The following is a 23,434-nucleotide window of genomic DNA, read 5'->3' as shown; positions in this document are numbered from 1 at the left end:
GACCACTAATTTAAGTGAAAGGTGGCCACGGTCTACATGGATTTTATATTCAGTTCTAGAACTACAGTACAGTATATGAGAAATGCAAGCACATGTGGCTCTATTTGCTAGTGGTCAGGTGAAGATAAGAGGCCTTTAAACCTCGACCTAATGTGAAATGTTTTATTTAGTGCGTTCTAACTATTATTGTGATATGTAAAGGGGAAGTAAACAGACTGGCTAACGTGACTTTGACTGTCCTCCTCGTTGATATGGGGGGGGTGACGTCATGTTGCAGAAGAGCCAATCAGAAAGCGAGATGCTGTGGCAGGAGCAAGACTCGGAAGGCTCTTGCAGCTGCTTCGCATTTGCTTGTGTATTGCGCGTGTGTGAATGTGTGCGTGTGTGAATGCGGACAAGTTGCTGTTTTGATATTTTATTATTACCCCCCCCTCCCCCCCACCGCGAGTCCGTTCCAAATTAGCTGTGGAGGTTTGTGCGGTCGCGGGTGAGTAAGTCGTCTTTCAGTGCCAAACGGCGAGAAGAAAAACAACACTTCCAAATCAACGCTACTTAAATGAACTCCAAAATAACAAGTTTGCTACCTACGCACATCCGTTGAATAGAAGCCACGACTACGCAGTTGAAGCATTTTCGGTTTTAATTTTCTTGGGGTGTACTCGTTGCTGCAGTCTCTCTCGCAGCTGTTGTTTTTTGGGGGGTGGGTGGGGGGCTGTCATTTGCAAAGAGACTCGTGTGTGCCTTATTGCATATGGGTAAATTGGTTCCTGTTGGCTAATGAAGTTGAATCCGCCACATCAGAGGCAGCAATTAAAACGTATTTGTAAGGGAATAAGCCATAAGCTAGTCAAGTCAACATGCTAAAGACCCTGACCAAGAAGCTAAGAAGACACTCGCTCAATGAGATACACCCATTCCAACTGAAGGTAAGTTTTCACAAGTTATACTTAGTGTACAGTCCTGAAAGGAGCTCTTGAATGTGGTGTGGACTGAGTGCTTTTCATCATCTTTAATATTTCATGATTACTACCGTCTAGTATGGAAGAACTTGTCATGGTCAAAGGTTTTTTTTTGCCAGATGTTTACGAGAGCAAAATACGACCGCTCCACTTTGCAGCACGAACGTGCAGTGTCATTGACCTATTATACAGTTTTGTTTTTTGGGGTTGTACCAATTGATGCATCCAGAAGCGTGTGAATGACAATAATGAGGCCACAATTATTGGTTAGCGGTTTAGTTAGCCAAATAAGGTGGAGAAATCATCCTTTATTTTTTTAAAGCTTGTCTGTGGCAAGTGGTGACAACCTTAGTGTTTATGGGTGAATAAAAAAGACAAGTAAACGGTAACAATGTGATTGTTGTGAGCTATGCTTGTTCCAACAGCTACATTCTTCACTCTTCAAATTTGTGCAACAAACAAAAGTGCTCCTCAGTAGTTCCAGGCTGCATAATGGCTCTTTTTGGTGTGTAGAAGGGTGCCTTGTATCCTGCATGGGTCACTAACTTGCCCTATTCACTTCACTATTATGTGTGGAGCAACTATACAGTCGCATGGCAGCCATTTTGTGCCAAAGGGCTCCTATTCAAAGGCCTGGCTGAGGATCCAGAGCAAAGTGTGCCATCTCTATTGTCGTGTCATGTTTGTGTTTGTTGCCCCGTTTGGATGTAAGCATGATTCCTGACCATTCGTGTGGCTGCACTCCATCCACTTCTCTGCAGTGTTGCAGCTTTCATACACCCGCCCCCCCCAGAGTGATTTATCATTATTTTGCAAATAACATGTTGTAACAAAGTATTTTCTGTTACACTACCAATTTGTCGACCCTAAGAACTATCAGAGGTCGGATGCTGGAAGTATGAAACCACTTCTCACTGAAAGTACTCCATTCTCACCTAAAAATAAGTGAGCTTTGCTTGTTGGTCAACTTAAGGTGCTAAACTTCTTTTTGTTCAAACATTACATTTACGTCAACGATTGGTAATGTAATTTGTTCTTAAACAAACATCACTAACTTCACGTTTTGGGGGGCACAGGGTAATCTGTTACAATGAGACCCAACAACAACATTCTTCTTTTCCTTTCGGCTTGTCCCGTTAGGGGTCGCCACATAGTCATAGATGACACGCATATTTGTGGTTAGATTTTTTCTTTCCCATTTGGAAAAAGGTTATGTTCGTGGTTTTTTGTTTAATGGCTATTCACATGAGTCAACTGAAAAGGGTGTCACTTTTGTGTATGTTTTTTTCTTTTAAGCCTTGTAAGCTTATTCATTCACAAATCGCATATCCGCTGATGTGGGTTTTCCACAAGCAGTTAATTTCAAGTTATTTTAGAGCCCTTAATCACAAAACTCCCAAAGGTCTACACATTAATACCAAAATGGCAACTCACTACAATAAAGTATTCAACAAATATAACACATATGTAATAAAATAAACCAACAAAACATCAGAGAAAATGAATATTAAATGCAGCATCACTAGCCTACAGACTACAGAGATAAGGATAATTTCATTCCCTGGTCTCAGCACTCTACCTGGGCAAGAAAAAAACAGTTTGAGACAAAACTAGGAAAGGTTGAGAAGGGAGCACAAAGAGAGCGATCTTCCTAGCAGGATGATGACCGAGTGGCCCTTGGAGTTAGTCATCATGGGCATCTTGTCGTCAACCATTAGCTAAGCATGCATATTAAAATATTTTTGCAGGTCGAGAAGGGGGAAAGGGCCCGTGTAGTTCCCCCCCTGTCATTATCGTGTGGTATGTACATAAGGCTTTGTCGTAGTATAGATTAAGCAGGAATATAAACAGTGTCATGAATTTGACTTGATGTGCATATTAGCGGTCAAGCCCGAAAAACAAATTCAAGTAGCTGATTTTGACCAACCTTTCAATGTCTCTCAAACTTTACAACCTGAGTTCAAACTATTTATTATTTTTTTATAAATTTGTAATTCTCAGCATAGAAACCCAACACATATGAATTTGTAGACAAAAAAAGAAATAATTTCCCCTTTTAAATGAAATCATAAACGTACATAATATATGGTTCCAAATAAGTAACTTCAGTGTAGTTTATTTTCAGGTTTATTGGAGGGGAGAACAGAAATTTGCATTTCATGTCCACATATGCAGTTGGTCATTCAAATAATAGCCCTCAAAAGTGATTTGCAGGATAACAACATGGTTGTTGTAAATGTTTCTATGTTAACTGAATTGATACTGTGCAAAAAATTTGATGCAGAATTGTGTAACAAGTTTCTGTCTTCTGTATTAACTTTTGTTTTTAATTTGATGAAAGATCTCCCATTTTGAATACAGTTCAAGATCTGATGCATGTTGTCCAACGTTATATTTCACTTGAAAATTAACTATAGTGGTCAAGGATTGACAGTTTGAGGGGCGCAAGATTGCTTAGGCCGTGTTACTGAACTATTCCCAGGAGCTTAGACTAATCATGACTAATTGTACTACACCAAGGGGTAAGAGGCGCAAGAGGGTGTGGGAAAGACAATCACCCATCTTTAACCTTGTGTCAGTGCACTTTAATGAGAGCAAAGTGTGACAGTTCGTTTTAGTGAGCCACAGCAAGAGGTGTGTGTATGTTCTTGTACACACGCAGTGACATTGCCATTGATCCAGCTTAGCAAGCTACCCAGTGATGTGGGGACTGACAAGTACTTCATTCAGATGTTCTTGACAAAGTTTTTTTTGTCCTCGTATGCATGTATAAGCGTCACTTTTTATGCTTTATTACCAACTCTTTATTTGTGTGGATAGCTCAGTTCTAAAATCCCTTGACCATAATGGAAATGTTATACTGTATACAGTATTTCATCATCGTATTTAAATAAAGCAAATCCATTTCAAAATGATACATCTCTGTCACTCTTTAAACATAGTGGTAAAAGAAAAAAAAAAGAACATTTTGACATTTGCAAAAATACATAAATGAGAAGTGTCCCACCCCATTTTCTCGTGTGCACTTTGTGTACAGTCTCAATCCTGTGCAAATATTTGTACATGTGCACAGTATTTGCTTTACATAGCTAGATTTTACATATATATTTTTTTAGATTTTATTTTCACATGGTTTGTGTTACAAAGGTCAAACACTTTAGCGTGAAGTGAAGTAAGGAAGTCACAGAAAGTACCCATCAGCTTTATTTTAAAACCAGAAAACACATCGTAGACATTTCCCAACATAATCATATTTTTATTTTTATATAAATCCTTTATAGCTGAAATTGTATGTATTGCATGTGATTGAAGGTTGAAACTTTTCTGTGATCTGCCATATGAAGTTCTCCTAGTTATTTCTTTCCGTTATTATTATAACGGATGTTCCGAGCCAACATTTTCACTTCCGATCTGACACTGATATTGGAGCGTTAAGTTTTGCCTGATACCAATAAAATTATTTTATTGTTCAGAAGGCTTGATGGAGCAAAATTACTCAGAGAACAATCTCAGAAACAATAAGCATGAGGAAAAACGGACCCATTTATTAATAACCAATGGGAAACAAATTATCTACTGTGTATACCTTGACCTGGAGGGGGCAGTGTGCTGCACTGAATGAAATACACATCGTCACAAAGAAAGCACAATCGAAAATTATTCTAACTCGTTTGAACAATCTATGCCTGAGAGTATTTTTACGTTGCTTGTTTGTATGTGTTCATCCAGTGTTTGTGTACCAATATTTATTGAGCGTGTACCACGAGTGCAATGTTTTTCTTGCCTTGTCAATGGCGTTTACACATTCATTTTGTGGTAGCTTCAAGCTAGCGATTTTCGTGAACAAAAACAAAGAGAGAAACCAAGTCTGTTATGTAGTTGAATACTCAGGTGTAATTCTTTTGTTGTCTGTTTAGTTTTAGAGTGAAGTTCAATTGGAATGTCAATAAACGACTTTAAACAAGCAAGCCTCCCTCTTAGTCCTTGATACCATGTTAAGACCTTAGCAACCTTTTATTGTGCTCACGTGGGCTCTGCATGCCATCTGGGTGCTGCTGTATAGAAGTGTTGCAGTAGTATAGCATGGAATGGACTGCTTGTATACCAGTGGTCATTTTTTTTTCTTTTGCTGAAATCGGAGCGACCTCAAACATCGGATCAGGACACCCCTATTATTATATTATTATATTAGCAGTCCATTCCAGGTTCACTTTACGCGGCCTGACTATTACACAAATTTTTTTTCAGGTAATTTTTTTTACAGTGTACCCCCAGTACTAGACTGCAGCGTGGGGGCAACCATCACATCCCTGCCCGTTTCGCACAACGCTTGTAGAAAGCCGAGACGATTGTGCCGTGACCGACCTCATTGACTGATCATTAAAATTAAATGTTATTTCTAAAACCTATAATATTTTTTTTTATAATAAAACACTTATAAAGCAGAATAAAATGGAAAAATTTATTTCTTAAATATCTTAAATGTTTTGGCCTCAAACAGGTTTTCATCTTTGGTTTCATTCTTGAATACAGTAGTGTAATAAAATGAACAAAAATACATAAAAAAAATCTACTGCACACATTTCACTTAATGTGGGTATTTTGGGGAACCTCACCCCCGTGTTATATGAGGGAACACTGTAATTGCAGACCTAAACAAAGACATACAGTTAAGAAGGCAAGCTAATATATGTGCTTTTAGTTGTAGAATACATAAAATGTGTATGTCAGTACATAGTTGAATTAATTGAAAACCAATTTTTATGAAACCTCTCCATTTCTCAATAGGCCTGCTGGTTACTAAACTGTTATGCGATATGTAATAAAGTGTTGCAAACAAAACATCTTTAGCCTCCCTGCAAGGTTTAGAGTTTGGACTTAAACATCACCTAATAACACGTATACACATGCATTTAGATGTACAACTTGAATGCGCAAAATGTATATTCATTACATATGATGTTGAGTAACATTTCACAATCCGTTGTTGAATACCCCATAGATTGTGAAATTATATTGTAGAGTTCACACTGAATTGGGCTGAGAGGCTCCATTCTTTCTTTTCCTTTTATGAACCGATTCAGAAAGAAAAGGAGGCGTGTGTGTGTGTTTCAGCGCGTTAGTTTGGTAGGGTGTGTTGTGTATGCTGCCTCGCATGTTAGGTTAGTGTGTAAGCACACAAACACATGCACACAAGTGCAGATGGCAGCTGCTCAGCGAGGCCTCAAAGTGGTAATTACTGATTGTGAGGCATATTACTTAACTGAGCACTGCCGTCTGCAGGGTATCTGCATTGTTGCTATTGCTGTAGACGTCCTTGTCTGCTGGGACAGGCTGTGGATGAAGATTGTAGCCCTGTCTAAACTCACAAAAGACAGTCTTTTCGTTCAGCTGAAGCTTACCATGTATGGTTTGGCCCAGTCTAACTGTAGTACGATGAACAATCAAAATACCACAAGTCAAACCAAAATTATGGATGCTTGGGTACCACGCTTTTCAGCCCGCATACAAGTACTTCAATTTGAGTACTCGCTGATACAGATTGCTGCTACTTTTATACGCTTTAAAACTTTCACGTGTAAATCTCGACGACTTACTCCCCAGATCCTCGTATATAACCAGACAAGCGGAAGTGAATTGACAATCCAATTTCGTATCGGCGAAAACATTAATTTCGGCATTAAATACGGGTCCTCCATGCCGAGTTTATCTAATTTTTCCATGTACCGTCGTTTATTTTCACCTTCTAAATGTCTGACAGTATCAGACAAGACTCTGGGCGTAGTGCTACGAGACGTATTTCCCTATTGTCTCCAACCGACTTAGCATTGAGTAATGCGTAGCTTGACCGACAATATGGCAAGGTAAACAAAAGTCACGTGAATTTATGACGTAGGTGCACGAGCTCTATAGGATATTGTCACAAGGGCTCAGGATCACTTAAGAAAACTGTCAGTTAACACAGTTAGTTGCTACAGCAACAAATGTAAGTTGAAATGCTGCCATGCAATCCAAAAGCCATATAATAACACTCAGAACCCAGAAAGACCACTGCTTTCGCTGACGTGAGTTCATCTTAAATGGACTGGGGCAAAGTGGACAAGTGTGCTGTAATTTAGCTGGTCAAAATTGATAAATGTTTTTGGAAATCATAAGTTTTGTGTTCTCCGTATCATAAGGCTCATCCTGATTGTAATCTGCGCTTAGTTCTAAATCCAGCATCTCTTAGGGTGTATTAGTACCTAGAGTATGGGTAACTTGCAGGTCTGTGAAGGCATAATTCATGCTTAAAGTTACATACCAGCTGTGGAGAAACATACGCTGCCATCCAAGCAATGTACAGTAGTACCTCAGTTCTCAACCACAATCCGTTCCAGAAAGCCGGTTGAAAATTGAAACGTTCCAAAACCAAAGCGCGTTTTCCCATTACAATGAATGGAAAATGAAATAATAATGTTTGACGCCGAAAAAATAATTTTTTTTTTAGCCTTTCCTGATAATAAACTGCATAGTAGAAATCCATGTATGGTTTAAATACTTTATATAATTAAATCATTTAAGAAATATATTTATTTTGCTTAAAACGTATGCTTTAGCAATAGAATATGTTAGGCTGGGAGTGCATTGTCGTGTCTGTAGCGACTCTGCCCCCAGACTTGTACACCTTTTTTTATTAACAAAAGTGCAGAATAACTTTAAACAAGCAATAAGGAGGGGGGAAAAAACATTGTTTTTTATCTGTACAGAAAGTACATAACTTACCAAAAGTTTCACTTGCAACTAGAGGTAGGGTTAATGGAACAAAAGAAAAAAGCAATGCAAAACAACTGTTTCAAATGTTTTTGGTGGGGGTAACGCGCCCCTTTTTTAACAAAGAAAGAATCTAATGTAAAGTGTTTCTGCCATCTTTTGAGGACCTTCCCGAAGTGGCTCATAACAACGTCATTGAAATTTTCCAGTGCTCTGCAACATTCTGCTTTGTCAGGGTGATTGAGTTCTACAAAATTATGGGTGTCGTTCCTTTTAGCGCAGATAGTTAGCATTTGAGACATCCTTCCTGCCTTCAGCCTCATCAGACATCTCCTTTCCTCGCCAACATTATCCCAGATACCTGCTGCTCCTTTACGAAAATAAGAAGCAACTTTTCGACTTCCTCCAAGATCTGTGGCCTCTGCTTGGTCAAAACGGTTGCTCCTTTAACAACATCACTTGTTTTGAGGGCATCCTTGTGTTTCAGAATGGTGTTGATCGTCAACTTCGCCATGCCATGCTACTTCATTAGCTCAGTAACATGCACACCAGATTCGTATTCTGCTATAAAATTCTTCTTGAAGTCGACAGTTTTACGCACCACTTTCCTTTTTTCAGCACCAGCAGTTCCACTTGACTTCTTTGGAGCCATGATCGGGGGTTAATATTGCTCAATTAGAAGAAAAAAAGTCACTACCGGGGCACGTCCACGTGCAGAGGAGTGTGTGGGTCAACTGGTTGCGTCGCCCGCGTTACGTTGTTTCCGTTTTTTTTCGGGGTCACGTTCAAAAGCACAATAACAAATCGTCGTGGGTCAGCTGGTTGGGGCGTTCGAATACTGATTTTCGTTCGAAAACCAAAGCAAAAAAAATCTTGAAGTTTTCGTTCAAAAAACGATTTGTACGAAAACCATTACTACAGTATTAGTAGGAATGGTGATGCCTGGATGCCATGTTACTTATTTGTGTTAACTACAAAATGAATTGAGTAAAAAGAAATCACCATCACCTCTCTATACTGTATGTCCCGTGCCGCACTGTTTCGGGACCATGAACTGTGAGGTGCGGAGCACGTGACAGACATCCTTTGTTTTTGCACAAGATTTTGAGATGGAACTATTGTATCATTGAAGGGAAGAAAAATCATTGTAGACAGTTGAATTCTGAGATCAATGCAATATTCTCGATTACACAGATTTATTTATTTTTTTTTATCCCTCAGTTTTCTTACCATGGCAGTGGCGAGGGGGGTGAGAGTGATGACTCTGAGGGTGAGAACCAGGAGCTTGCACAAATTGATAGAGGTATGTGACTTTGCCAAGCAGATTTTTTTTTTCGTTTTGTTTTTGATTTACTGTGCTATATAAATTGTTGTGAATGAACTCAAAATTTTCCATGTCAAATCTACAGTGGTGTTTGTTTGGAAATCTGGAGTAAAAGTAACACAACAGTTCAGGGAAAGAATATTATATCAATAGTCAAATACGTTGTTGGTAGTGTGGTGGTCTGGGTGTGTTTTGCTGCTTCTGGACCTGGAAGACTTGCTGTGATAAATGGAATCATTAATTCTACTGCCTACCAAATAATCCCGAAGGAGACTGTCCAACTATCTGTTCGTGACCTCAAGCTGTAACAAACTTGGTTTCTGCTGCAGGACCATGATTGAAACCACACTAGCAAGTCCACCTATGAATTGCTGAAGGAAAACAAAATTTAGTCTTTGGAGTGGCCTAGTCAAAGTCCTGAATTGAATCCTGTTTAGATACTGTAACATGACCTTAAAAAGGAGGTTCATGCTTGGAAACCCTCCAGTGTGGCTGAATTGCAACAGTTTTGCAAACATGAGGTTTCCCAAAATTCTTCAATTGCAAGTTTTTGCAAATGCTTGATTGAGGTTTTTGCTTGTAAGGGTGACCCGACCAGTTAAGTTTAGGGGGAAATCACTTACTCCACACAGGGCTGTGTAAGTTTGGATTTTTTTCCTCCCTTAATAATAAAAACCTCCATTTAAAAAAAAAAAAAAAAAAAAAAAAAAAAATTACATTTACTTGAGTTTGAACAATATTTGTTGTTTTTGATGGGAAACATTTGACAGCCATGCAAAAAAAAAAAAAAAAACTCAAGGAAGGGAGCCACTTTTTCACACCACTGTATATAGGCAACAATGTGGAGTACAATACGTATATGTATATAGCAAATCAAGTAGATTTCCTTATTTTTTTTTTTCCCACGCAAAATCTCACTTTTCTACAGAGAGGCGGAGAAACTGTGCCCTCACCCCGTTGGCCACAAGCCAGCAGCACAACCAAGGGGCGCTCTCGCCAGCTCGTCTCCGACGTCTCCGGCTGCTTCTTGACGCCAATCTGGATCGCCACTCTTCAGAGGAAGAGCTGGAGCGAATCAGCTATGGTGACAACAGGAAGTGGATGTCTGCACTTCCCCAGCGCCACGGTGATCACCACAGCAGTGCGTCCAGCGATGAGGAAGTGCGGGACTTATGTGGGTGCGGCTCACCCGTTGCCACCACCAGGCCTGTGGTCGAGCCCGATGCTTGTCTGGCTGCCTCCTCCAGTCCTGTGCTTTTTAGCTCCAGCCCCCCGTGCAGCATCAAGCCACCCCCCATGCGCTTTCAGCTCCAAGTGGTCCAGCCAGTCACTCGACCCATTATCTTGACCCACTTTGAGCAGTCAGCACCTTATAGAAAGTACCGGCACAACTATAGTGGCGAGTTGGGGAGGCCCAGTCTTGATTTAGAGAAAATGCAACAGGTTCGTAGTCAACTTTATTTTTCTCATGTGTCAACCAGTGGCAATTATATCAGCCTGTGATTTGATGGCCAGGCTGTCAAATCAAAGAAAGCATTTATTTCTCATTTATATTTATGTGCTACTGCTGAGAGGAAAACATTCATTGATTGCTTGACAAAGACTTGTCTGCCTTGTTCCATTATTTGTTTACAGGTCCTGTCAGCACTGAACTGAACTTTACAGCCCGGAGGAAATTTGGTATTGAGGCAATGCTTTAATGGCCTTGCCATGTCATTTCTTATCTTATGGCAGATAACGCCCAATATTTCAGAAATGACTACTGTTTGGCCTGAAGAAAAGCTATAGAATGCCTGTCCCGAAAGGGATGACCAATCTGCTGTTAAATTTTGAACCCAATGAGTGCCAGTAACACGAATAACATCTATTAAAACCATGCAGAAGAATAAGAATTTTTGAAAATAACACAAATGCAATTGTGTGAATACTTGTCTCTCAGAAACAGAACTGATTAGTTGGAATAACCAACCAAATGTTTTCTTATAGGTCAAGTGTCATCCCTGTAAACATTCTAAAATAGATATTGTAATGAAAAATAGATAACATTATTCACTTCAATGTCTATATGAAAGAATAAATATGAGCGGAAAGTGTGTCATTTTTGCGCAAAGTTGTGGAAATGTCATTCGACATCCCAGTGGTCGTCATATTGGCTGCATCTCCTGTCCGTGACGCCACCCCGGACATTCGCCATTGAAAACACGCTGTGGCCCGTAATATGGGAGACGTACATGCCCTTTCTGACACGGAAGCCCTTTTCGAAGAAGAGAACTTCTCACAACCGAGTGAACTTGCCAGGGCTATATTACCCTATTTTGTCGAGCCATATTTAGATAATATGCAGATCACGGCCAAACCACCTCCCAGTCCGATCCACTTCTGCGGCAGACATGAGCCATCGCGGCTCAGTGCCGCAACGGGCCACTCGGGTGACAATGCGCCATTGCCGGCAGCGTTGTTCATAGTCGCCGCCGTTCGCGAGCCCGACGCAGCAGCCGTCCAACCCGCACATCGCACATTTAACACTCCTGTCATACATACGCGGCTCTTTTGTTACGTTATGAGAGACAGATTACGTGGTCCGCCCCAAACTATTTTTTTTTTTAGTAGTTGTATACACACCTACCTGTCGTTTGGGACCCACGAAACTCTCGTGCTTTGCACACGTGCAATCCATTTTTTACGACGAAGCGGGTCTCTTGGAAACTTATAAAGGGTAAATCCATCCTCCTGAGTGTTCGAGCAATATCCAGCAATGCAGCGAGCCAGCATTTTAGCTAACACAAAGGAAGAACGAGCTACCTTCCCGTAGGTAAAACTAATAGAAACAAACGAGTCCGCTGGAGGGCGCTCCTGCCCTGTACGTCACTTTGTGCTTCTCGAAAACAAATCCCTCGAGAGGATTTTCATGGCGGAGTTAAAAAAAAGCCATATACGTCAAAATCATGTTTTGTGGTGAAAAAACAGATGAGTCCATACCGGCTGCCGTTTTTTCATTAATAACATACTAAAAATCATCCATTTCATGACACTTGACCTATAAGGTGACTCAGCTACTTTTTGGGTCCTTATCGTGCATGGTCCTGCAATGTTAGTGTGAACAGTTTGGTAAAAGTAAACACAGAAATTTTGCTTGAGTCAACCCAAGAACCCTCGGAACACACATGGCAACACAAATGTGCTTTCTCGCATAAGAAAACAAAGTCCTCCCTTTCTATATGGTCGCTCACCACCACGGTGGTCCGGCTGGAGAGGGATGAAGGAGAGGCAGGCAGGAGCGGCAGATGTCTGTCCTTGTTTCTAACAAAGGCTGGAAAGCTAGGGGAATCGATGGAAGGGTGGAGGCAGAAGGAGAGGATTAAATACCCAACAAAAAACAGCCTCCACTAATGAGTCATGGAGAAGCGCATCTCGTAATCAATCATGAGAATCTACTCAAAATGTTTGGCTCGTATCATATATGGGTATGTGTGTTTGCAAAGAAAGGGCTGCACATTTTAAGGGTCCATATGTCCATGAGGTTTTTTGTTTGAGAGAGCAGATGAGGAGACGGTGCTATGAGGAGAGGGGAGAGGGGGGAAAAAAAAGTGTGTCCTGCTGTGTTATGCGTCTATCAACTCAGCCGTCTCTTTGTGTCTCCGTGTGTCCATCCTCATGTCTATGAGTTTGTTGTTTGGCTTTGTGTCTGTTTGTGCAAGTGTGTGTGGACACTCAGTCAAGTGGAATGGGAGGTGCTGCAGGGAGTACAATAGGGGGCCTACGGAGGTAGGAGACAGAGCCCCTCTCTCCCATTAACCCTTTAGCTGGACAACTTCCAGGAACTCTTTTATTGCCATCAACATTGAAGTCATTTGAAAGGCAGCCATTTGACAGGTTTTATGATTTCATTGGCACATCGTTCGGATTGCTCGTGAAGTTAAGTCGCAAGAAAGGGAATGCACAGCTTTGGATTTTATTTGAACTGTAAAAAAATATTTTATACAGACTCAAATTGGTTTATTTCTTTGTGGTCAACTTAATATGTCAAAGGCCAAAACACAATGATTTTTCTGTGACTGCTGTGGTCCAGTGGGACCTGCAGGTCCATCCTAAGCCATACGCATGTCCTCCATAACCTCAGCATTAGGTTATTAGGTTTATAGGTCATTTTTTTTCCTTTCCTGTTAATTGATTTTGTTGATGACTGTGCTCATCCCTGTCCAAATTTACTGCAGTAGTGCCATTTATATTCACCACGGGTAAATTTATTTTGCGTTTAGTCATACTAAAAATAGTAAACATTTATGCTGCAAGTAAGATGTAGTATATGTATAACCCTTTAAATAAAAAAAAGAAAGAAGTTGATATGTAAGTCATTTAAGTCATATGTAAAAGATGCTCAATTTTGATTGAAGCTAGCTCCTAGACTGGAGACAATTTCATGATTGTTTGGTCCCTCCTCCCTTGCTGTTTTTTGAGAATAGTGGAGTTGTGTAGATTTGGAGGGGAATGTTAGACAGGATATTGCATAACCTTCATTGGGTGTTTAGTGAGTCAGCTGGATTTTCCTCACTTCCTTGGTCCTATTGAATCCTTTAATTGAGCGACAGTGTCACGGCAGATGTTCCTCTTTTAATATAAATGTTTTCACATTAGTGAATTCCTTTAAAATTCACTTTTTGGTAAGAGAAACCAAAACATCTTGCAGTAACCAATTTTAGTTTAATATTCAAGAATGCATATTTTTAATTGGTATGCGTAGCATCTTGGAATGAAACGTACCTCATGCTCATGCATTTTTCACAGTTTTTAAAATTTTATTCCTCACAGAAAATGCTGCTGAAAAAGAACTGCGGAGGGAAAACACGAACCATAAAGATTCGGGTGAGTTTAACACTCCATGACCTTGAACAGATATGATAAATGTGAACAATTTAAGGTCTTTCGACATCCCTATATAAATTTTAAAATTGATATTGTTATGAAAATTACACATTATTTACGTCAATGTCTATACGAAAAATTAAAATAAGCGGAGAGCGTGTCATTCATGCATAAAGTTGCGGAAGTCTCACTCGACATCCCAGTGGCAGCCATATTCTCTGCAACGTCATTTACAGATGTCTCACTGGGACAGTGCCATTGAGAAGGCGCTGTGCAACATTCTATGAAACGAACAACAGAGATTTTTGGATTTTTCCGACGCCCCTCCTGACGCGAATGGTCTTTTCAAAGAAGAAAAAATCTCACAATCGAGTGAAGTGACCGAAGCAATATTACCTCATCATTTCGAGCCAAATTTAGATGATATGCGGATCATTTCTAACTAACAACAGACTCCCCAACAGTATGTATGACATGTAGCGTACTCAGGAGGACCCATGCCGGGCGAAGTAAGTACTTCAGGGGTGCCCAGGCACCGGTGGGCCAGTGTGGGGGAAAGCTCCTGTCTCTTCCCACACGTGGCCAAACCACCACCCTGCCTGATCCACCTCCGCGGCGGCGATGAACAACACTGGCCCGCGCACATCGACACATTTAGCACCTCTGACTTATGTACTTATTATGACACGGATCTTTTGTTACGTTCTGAGAGAAGGATTACGACTATTATTTTTTTAATTACTCTATACACACCTACCTGTCAATTGAAACTCACAAAGCTCTTGTTCTTGGCACCTGTGTAATCCATTTTTCATGACGAACTGGGTCTTTTGGAAACGCGTGAAGAGTGAATCCATCCTCCCGAGAGTTCGACCAATATCCAACAATACCACGAGAATGCATTTTGGCTAACGCAGGAAAAAAACAGCTTCTTTCTCGCTGGTAAAACTGGTAAATACACACGAACCTGTCAGTGTGGGCGGCTGTGAAAAACGTCACTTCCTGCTTCTTCTCCTCCAAAACGAATGCCTCGAGGATTTTCATGGTGGGAGAAAAATTCATATACGACAACATCACATGTGGTGAAAAAAACGGATGGGTCCATTCCGGCTGCCTTTTTTTTTTTTAATTAAAAAAATACTAAAAATCATGCTTTATGTGTCGGTAGACCTTTAAAGATATGTGCAATATGCTATGGCTGTTCGAAAGATAAAATCTGAATTCATGCCCTTCATTTTCAACCATTCATATTTAAATTACATTCCTTTTATGACGAACCACATGAGGCAGTCCCTATTGGGATGTCCGTTATGGCAGCGATAAGGGTTCTAGTTTGCATAACCCCCATGAACAGTCCAGCCTGTTTGTCGATAACACCTAGATGCCAATCCAACTACATACTAGGACAGCATCTGGCAGCAGTGTTTGTTCTCATGCCCTGCTAACAGAATCCGTGCCTGTGATAGTTGCAGATTTCATAGGACTGATCAATTCCTTAAGAAGAAGTCGTCATCTTTAATACCTTTAAAAACCTACATACATACATAAAACACCACAATCACAGACATGAATATAAATAGTTGTAAAAAAACAATTAAGGAACACAGGCAATGCAAGAATCAGACCCAATTTAGACCAAGGGCTAGGGGAGGAGATCTGGGATGGTATACGTAAATACATTTAAAAATACAAATATATATCTATAAAAGTCAAATAGGCAACGTCACATGACTCTGTAAATTGAGTTTAAAATAAAAAAATCTGAAATCTTTCCTGCCATCATACATGAAAATGTTTCCTTTTAACATTTGCTTTGGTCGTTTGATATCTTGTTCATATACAACCTCCTACCTAGTAATCAGGTTTACTTGGTAGAGGCCTTATACTAATATTCCTCTTCTCCCAAACACGTCTACTATTCGTCATTCATGTTCTGTAAGTGCTATGACTTGAGTTTTAGATCGTAGTGAATAAGCGAAGCATGCTGGAGAACCAGTGGGCTGGTACTTGGCACAGAGCGGGCTATTCCAGAAGGATGCACAGTGTGGTGAGAGGAGTGACGTCATCATCACCTTGTGTGGGATTGTGTCACTGGAACCTCATCACACACTTGTTTATGTACATGCGCCAATTGTAACAGCGTCTTCACTTCCCTGTACAGAAGAGGGATGTTTTCACAATCTTTGAAAAAAATCAATCTTTACAGTGAACAGTGGTGATGCAGATGAGGGGGAAGAAGAGGACGGCTTTGCAGTTCCCTTGTGTGTGATTACAAGGGATGAAGTAATTTTCCATTTATAGTCTGACCGGCTCGTATCTGTTTTAGGTGCACCATTACACAAAGCTATTGCTCATTATTCTCCTCTGTTTTCACTGGTGTAGTTGTTGGTTGTCGCTGTCTGTGACGTCTGCGGGCACATGCTCGTCGATTTTCTTGGAGAGAACACAGACGTTTGGCTGGATTAGCCATACGGAGGTGTGCGTCAATTTTTTTTTTTCGTTTTTTTTTACGGTTTTTACTATCACTTCTCTTCCTCCATTGTGTCCACTTTCTGTTTCCTGGCCCACATCCAGAGGAGACATTGGATCTTGATATGGGGGCCCCCTTGGCTTCAGTGATTCAAGCATGGGAGCTGTTACGTGTTTGGGGAGGTTGAAAGTGTCTCTGTGTATTTTAAAGCACTTGTGGGGAGGCCGGAGGCCTGTCACATTAAAACTAGAGGAAAACTACCGTGACTGCTGCTTTGTCCCTGTGGACTTGAAGATGAAAGTGGAAGTGAAGAGGAGATTAGGTGCTGAGAGCTTTGCAGGCTGCAGCAGCTAAGAGCAGTGGCATTTGGTTTCAGGTACCAGAGAGAAATGTTGTGCTAGATGAAGTTTGATGTGGGAAAGTTTGTACACTGGTCGGAAGGAACGATTCTGAGCAGATTATTATTTTTTTTAATTCATTAAGTGATACTTCTGTGACTCATTGGATAGAGTGTTCAGTTTATTCAGTTCGTAGAGTTGGGTTGAAATTTGCCTTTCCTGTGTGGAGTTTGCATCTTTCCCCTGTGCTTGCGTGTGTAGTACGTCGTTTGGTTCCTCCAACATTTAAAATTGATTTGCAAGCCTCTGGGGAGTCATTTTTTTGGTGGAGTTGGGAACCACATTGTCAGTTCGGTTTCCCACAGAAGGCCAGTATGACCCTGAATCCATACAGAGTAAAAACAGTGCCGTCAAAAAGTATTGGCTCCCTTCTCAAATTCTGATAATTTTTGCATACATTCTCCACCTTAAGATCATCAAAAAAATGTAAATATTAGACAAATATAACCCAGATTAACTTAAAGTGTTGTTTTTATTGGTACTTTCATTTATTCAGCAAAAAAAAAAAGGCCCCGTAGCTCAGTGGTTAGAGCACTGGTTTGGTAAACCAGGGGTTGTGGGTTTGTACCCCACTGGGGCCTCCACTCCCTGAGAAGGGTTGCGTCAGGAAGGGCATCCGGCGTAAAAAGTGTGCCAAACATATATGTGCGTTCATCTGAGATGGCACGCTGTGGCGACCCCAAAAGAGACAAGCTGAAAGATACTTACTCTATTTATTCAGCAAAAACAACTTCAGAGTTAACTGGGTTAGGGTTACCTAATTACTTACCTAATTGTCACTTTGTAGTAGATTTTTTTTGAATGGTTTGTCCCACTTGATTTTGACAGGACAGGATCAGTTGAAGTAATTTCTTGATTGAACAGGTCTGCATGTAATCAGGGTTGGGTGTGATGAGTGAAAATTAAGCAAAAAATGTAATATTAGTATGTTACTACAGTGAAGAAAATGAGTATTTGAACATTGTGCTAGATTGCAAATTCTCCCACTTAGAAATCATTGAGTGGTCTGAAATTTGAGTGGTCTGAAATTTTCATCGTAGGTGCATGTCTACTGTGAGAGAGATAATCTAAAAAGAAAAATCCAGAAATCATAGTGTATGATTTTTTTTTTTTTTAATGATTTATGTGTGATATAGCTGCAAATGTGTATTTGAACACCTATCAGCTGGAATTCTGACCCTCAAAAACCTGTTAGTCCGCTTTTAAAAGTCCAACTCCACACCCTGTATTATCCAGAATCAGATGCACCTCTGTGAGGTCGTTAGCTGCATAAAGACACTTGTCCACCCCATACAATCAGTAAGACTCAAACTTGTAACATGGCCAAGACCAAAGAGCTGTCCAAAGACACCAGAGACAAAATTGTACAACTCCACACGGCTGGAAAGGGCTATGGAGAAATTGCCAAGCAGCTTGGTGAGAAAAGTTCCACTGCTGGAGCAATCATTAGAAAATGGAAGAAGGTAAACATGACTGTCAATCTCAATCAAAGTGAATTCCCATGCAAGATATCACCTCGTGGGGTCTCAATGATCCTTAGAAAGGTGAGGAATCAGCCCAGGACTACACGACAGGACTTGGTCATTGACCTGAAAACAGCTGGGACCACCGTTTCCAAGGTGACTGTTGGTAATACAATAAGACGTCATGGTTTGAAATCTTGCATGGCACGGAAGGTTCCCCTGCTTAACTAGCACATGTCAAGGCCCGTCTTAAGTTTGCCAATGACCATTTGGATGATACAGAGGAGTCATGGGAGGAAGTTTTGTGGTCAGATGAGACCAAAATGGAACTTTTTAGTCATAATTCCACTAACTGTGTTTGGAGGAAGACGAATGATGAGTTCCATCCCGAGAACACCATCCCTACTGTGAAGCATGGGACTGGTAGCATCATGCTTTGGGGGTGTTTTTCTACACATGGGACAGGGCAACTGCACTGTATTAAGGAGAGGATGACCACGGCCATGTGTTGTGAGATTTTGGGGAACAACCTCTTTCCCTCAGTCAGATCATTGAAGATGGGTCTTGGCAGGGTCTTTCAACATGACAATGACCCAAAGCACACTGACAGGAAAACTAAGGAGTGGCTCCGTAGGAAGTATATCAAGGTTCTGACGTGGCCTAGTCAATCTCCAGACCTAAGCCCAATAGAAAATCTTTGGAGGGAGCTGAAACTCTGTTTCTCAGCAACAGCCCAGAAACCTGTCTGATCTAGAGAAGATCTGTGTGGAGGAGTGGGTCAAAATCTCTCCTGCAGTGTGCGCAAACCTGGTGAACAACTACAGGAAACTTTTGACAACTGTTAATTGCAAACACAGGCTTCTGTACCAAATATTAACATTGGTTTTCTCAGGTGTTCAAATACTTATTTGCAGCTGTATCACACAAATAAATAGTTAAAAAAAATCATACATTGTGATTTCTGGATTTTTTTTTTTTTATTTTTTTTTTTTTTAGATTATCTAACTCACAGTGGACAGGCACTTACGATGAAAATTTCAGATCCATGATTTCTAAGTGGGAGAACTTGCAATATAGCAGGGTGTTCACATACTTAATTTTCCTCACTGTATATCCCAATACTGCAGGCTGTTGGGTTGGTCAAATTTTAGTGAGTCAGTGATTGTCAAGCATGTACAATATTTCTTAAACTAATACATTATAAAATTGTTCACCCTTTGAGGTGTTCAGAAAATTGTGAGAGATTATCCCTCACCCTACCCCCACCATAGGTAATTTTTCAAATTTCTCCAGTGAGAAATAGTCATTCCTTGTCCTGCACCAAATGTTTTTTTTTTTTTTTTTTAATCATTCACCAGTGTGTATATACAGTACACTAATAGCTGGACGATGAGTGACTGACTTAAACGTTTGAGATTACAGAATCTAATTTTCTGAATTATAGAGCACTAGTACTGAACTGGATGAACCTTTTCTGGACTTTAATGTCTAACTCACTCACAAAAACACTTGTGATTTTTGGATGGACTCATCTCTCATCCTCCCTCCTCCTCCCCAATTGGCGGTAGCGTACGGGGAAAAGTAGCATCTATCAAAAAGACAATGCATTGTTCCTGACCTAGTTTATGAAGTGAATGTATTTCATTGTATGTTTAAGTGGTATTGTGAGTTCTTGTCACTGTTTTTGTTTGATCCCTGAAGAGAATTGCTAAAATCATAATACTCTTTAGCCTCATGTTTCTTGCACTGATGTCAAAGCTTTGTACATCACAGTTATACCACTGTGTGTCATTTGTATGGATGTAACGGTTTCAAATTTGCCGAGTGGTTTTTATAGGTAAACATTTAGACAGTTCCTCTTTCATGTTAAATGAAATTGGTCACATTGGAGTTCATCTTTTTCGAGGGCTTAATCTTTCTCAGTCCATCTTCTTACGGAACCGCCCCCCTCTGCTGGTTCTGGAGAAAGTGCTGCTTTACTGCCAAATTCAACAAAGTCATTTCCTGTGTGCAGGAAAATGACCAGGGCTAAATTTAGACAGAGAGTTCACAGAGCCATAATGGGATGTTTTTGGAAATGCAGCATAAACTAATGTACAAAAATTTTCTAAATCCAACCTGTAATTGTCACACTGTGATAATGGACAGATTGTCACAGAACACTTATACCAACATTACTTTCTCTTTCTCTTTCCTCAGACTTTGACCGGCAATCGTCCTCCACCCAGGTACACGTATGAGCCCTCCAATTTTGCCTTCCGGTCTTTAAGCACAGTGCCCCTATCTGAGGATCCTCCCTGCTCATGAAGGAATTGACCCAATGATAGATGCAGCCTATCCATCCTTCTCTTCAAAAAAAGAAAAAACAACAAAAAAAGACTGTTATAAAACAGACATTTGTTTGCTGGCCCAACTACCGCACACTCAGGTATTCCCACCCAGTAACATCCCTTTTGATTTTGACTTTACAAGTCAGATCATCTTTCGGAGAACACAACCGCCTAAATGTAACACTTATAAGGCTATTCCAGGTTTTTGTATGTTTAGCTCTCCTGTGAATATAGCCTGAGGTTGAAAGAGAGGAAGGTGGTTTCTTGAGCACATGTTGGGTGAAGTGACAAGTATAACCTGAATTTAGCTTTGGATCGGATCACATTCAAGGGAAACAATGCATATAAGACAATCACTCAATCAGATGGTTTCAAGGTTTCTTCCGTCGGTGTTATATCGTGACATCATATAAGGCTATTTGGTAAACTTCCTCTTCCAGACACGGTGAAGTGGGTCAGCCGACATCCAAATGTTTAGATGCTTAATGTATTTTCCTCCTTGGAAAACAACTTCTTTGGATGTGTTATTCTTTCAATATGCAGGTCATGATGAGCTACAGTATAACGTGTATGATTGTAGTTAAAACTAGCTGACCTTTGTTGTACATTTTTCAATGAATATGTCAGTTAGTCTGAGTCTCAAAAGTACTTGTATCCTCTTTCCCTGCATGGATTCCACTGTTTTGCAGAAAGAGGTACATGGTAAGACTAAGGAGTAATGAATAGTTTGCTGCACATTTGGCAAATGTAATTGGTGCTGTTTTGCATTAGCCAACTTATAGTGTGCCATTTTATTTTTCCATATTGTACCTCATTACTTTTTAGGTAGAAGAGGACCACTGCAAAATGTCTAATGCCTTGAGATAACATTCCTGGTGTGATAAATGGAACTGAAGTAAGTCTGACTTGAGCTGATCAATCGATTTAAAACCAATGTCGCCACTGTAACTAAAAATTTGCCGAAATGAATGCAACATTGTGACAAGTTTGTCGTCCCTTGTTGCAGAAAATGAATCAATAAATGTTCTGTGGCCTCTTGCTGAAGTGTTGTTCTTATTTGTTGCGCTTTGAACTTTGGGAAAATACTAAATACATTGATAGATACCTGGATATTTTAAAATGAATAGAAATACAATGTATTCAAGCAGTCATTTCCTATAGGAGGGTGTTTGGAGTGACACGACTTTTGCTACCCCACAAGTGGAACCTTATGAAAACATGACATGAGAGCCTAATGTAATACCGATACGTAGTTCAACAAAATTAAATATAATTGCGCAACATGGCCATTAGAGTACATTCAGACAACATTGCCTGTATTAAAGCAATTGACCCCTCCGTACAGGGCACTTAACCACGCCTCCTGAAGACACGTCACCCCACTGTTGCTAACCTCAGACAAACAGACAAAATGGCGTTGCAGGAAGAAAAGTCGAGAGCGAAATTGTCCGATTTACCATCTGATTTTTCACTCGCATTCTTACGGAATAGTGAAATATCGTTGAAGAGCAGACAGCAGGGTTCAAGTATTTCAGCGAGGGGTATTTCAATGGTATTTACATGCATATCGACGGAGAAACCATTGATATTAGCGCGAGATCTTTCCGGAGTCAGAGGAAGATCGAGAAGCCACATAATATAATATATTATAACCCAAAGAGGAAGATCGAGAAGCCACATAATATAATATATTATAACCCAAAGACGAATTCGTCATTGACAGTTTCCTATTTTCGTGTTACCTATCCCACTTGTGTGCAGAATCTGTATGTGTATCTGTATAGCCGTTTGTGAACCGCCGTATGAAGGAAAAGAAGAAGGCGAGGCTTGATTTACGAGTTGTTTCTCTCGTTTTCTTTGTTTTACGTCACGTGCTCCCCTCAATAATTATTCTTGAATTAGTGCCGAACCTACGTAAGTCCCGACCGAGTCCTACAATCACTACTTTAGTGTCCTCAAACATCCTTCCTTCAGTCTTGGTGTTTCGGTGCACGTCGAAGGCTTTTAGGACTCGCTATTCCGGTTTATCTTAGCTCGCTAGCCGCCAACAAAGAGACGTTTGTGCAGTCAGGTCCTCGCAAAATATTGCTCAACACAGATCAAGTGTGTCAATCATTCACACGTAGCTATGTTATGCAAGCGAAGAACTGCTAATTCATTTATATGAGACATGTATTGAAAATCAAAAATAGGGCTCACCTTCGTGCAAACATATCTGTTCCGGTTGATTTTAGATGGATTCAGTTGATCATGCGATCTTCCACAAAGTATGATCCATCGAAGACATTTTTCGTACTCTGTCTTCTGTTCCGGTTGATTTTAGATGGATTCAGTTGATCATGCTGTCTTCCACAAAGTTTGATCCATCGAAGACATTTTTCGTACTCGGTCTTCGGTTTTGGAAAGGGTACAAATTGAACTCCACCAACTAGCCCATCAGGATACCTGTCGTCACTATTACAAAGGCCGTGACTACACCTCTTCACCATATCTATTGGTAAGGATCCCTAAGACGTGATAAAACGCAAACAAAAGCTCTACTACTGAACCATGCGACTTTGTCTGAGGTTATGGCGGATGACAACAAGGGGCGTGGTTTAGGCACATCTCTGGCCTCTGATTGGTCAGCGACGCGGCCCACGCAATTTCTACGGAGGGGTCAATTGTATACATTCATAGTAAGTAGTTCATGGATCCAGTTGCTATTTCAATCACAATTGAGGTGGAGCCTGTCCCACCTGACAGCAGGACTGGGTGCCAACCAAGCACATCTGTGGACAGTTTAGTCTTCAGTGAACCCATCATATTTTTAGAAAGTGGGGGGGAACATAAAAACTACACCTGCACCAAAGTAAAAAAAAAAAAAATAAATAAAAA

The 23,434-nt window shown here is 40.5% G+C and overlaps 1 protein-coding gene across 2 annotated transcripts; it reads left to right on the top strand.

Annotated features, from left to right (window-relative positions):
* The first annotated feature begins 293 nt into the window (after positions 1 to 293).
* On the top strand, positions 294 to 21,601 carry si:dkey-16j16.4 (uncharacterized). 2 transcript variants are annotated; one of them, XR_009798422.1, is made up of 6 exons: positions 294 to 926; positions 8,931 to 9,012; positions 9,962 to 10,476; positions 10,669 to 10,713; positions 13,843 to 13,896; positions 20,427 to 20,466. XR_009798422.1 is itself a non-coding variant. In XM_061843760.1 (5 exons), the coding sequence occupies exons 1-5, from the start codon at positions 858 to 860 to the stop codon at positions 20,532 to 20,534; spliced, it is 828 nt and encodes a 275-aa protein (XP_061699744.1). In that variant the 5' UTR covers positions 296 to 857; the 3' UTR covers positions 20,535 to 21,601. The 2 variants fall into 2 exon arrangements, 1 of the variants encoding a protein (XP_061699744.1); XM_061843760.1 differs by lacking the exon at positions 10,669 to 10,713 and having other exon boundaries at positions 296 to 926; positions 20,427 to 21,601.
* The last annotated feature ends 1,833 nt before the right edge of the window (positions 21,602 to 23,434 follow it).

Source organism: Syngnathoides biaculeatus, chromosome 15 (assembly GCF_019802595.1).
Source record: "Syngnathoides biaculeatus isolate LvHL_M chromosome 15, ASM1980259v1, whole genome shotgun sequence".
Lineage (NCBI taxonomy): Eukaryota > Metazoa > Chordata > Actinopteri > Syngnathiformes > Syngnathidae > Syngnathoides > Syngnathoides biaculeatus.
Note: the sequence above shows the minus strand (reverse complement) of the source record. Positions and strands in the feature narration are given on the sequence as shown.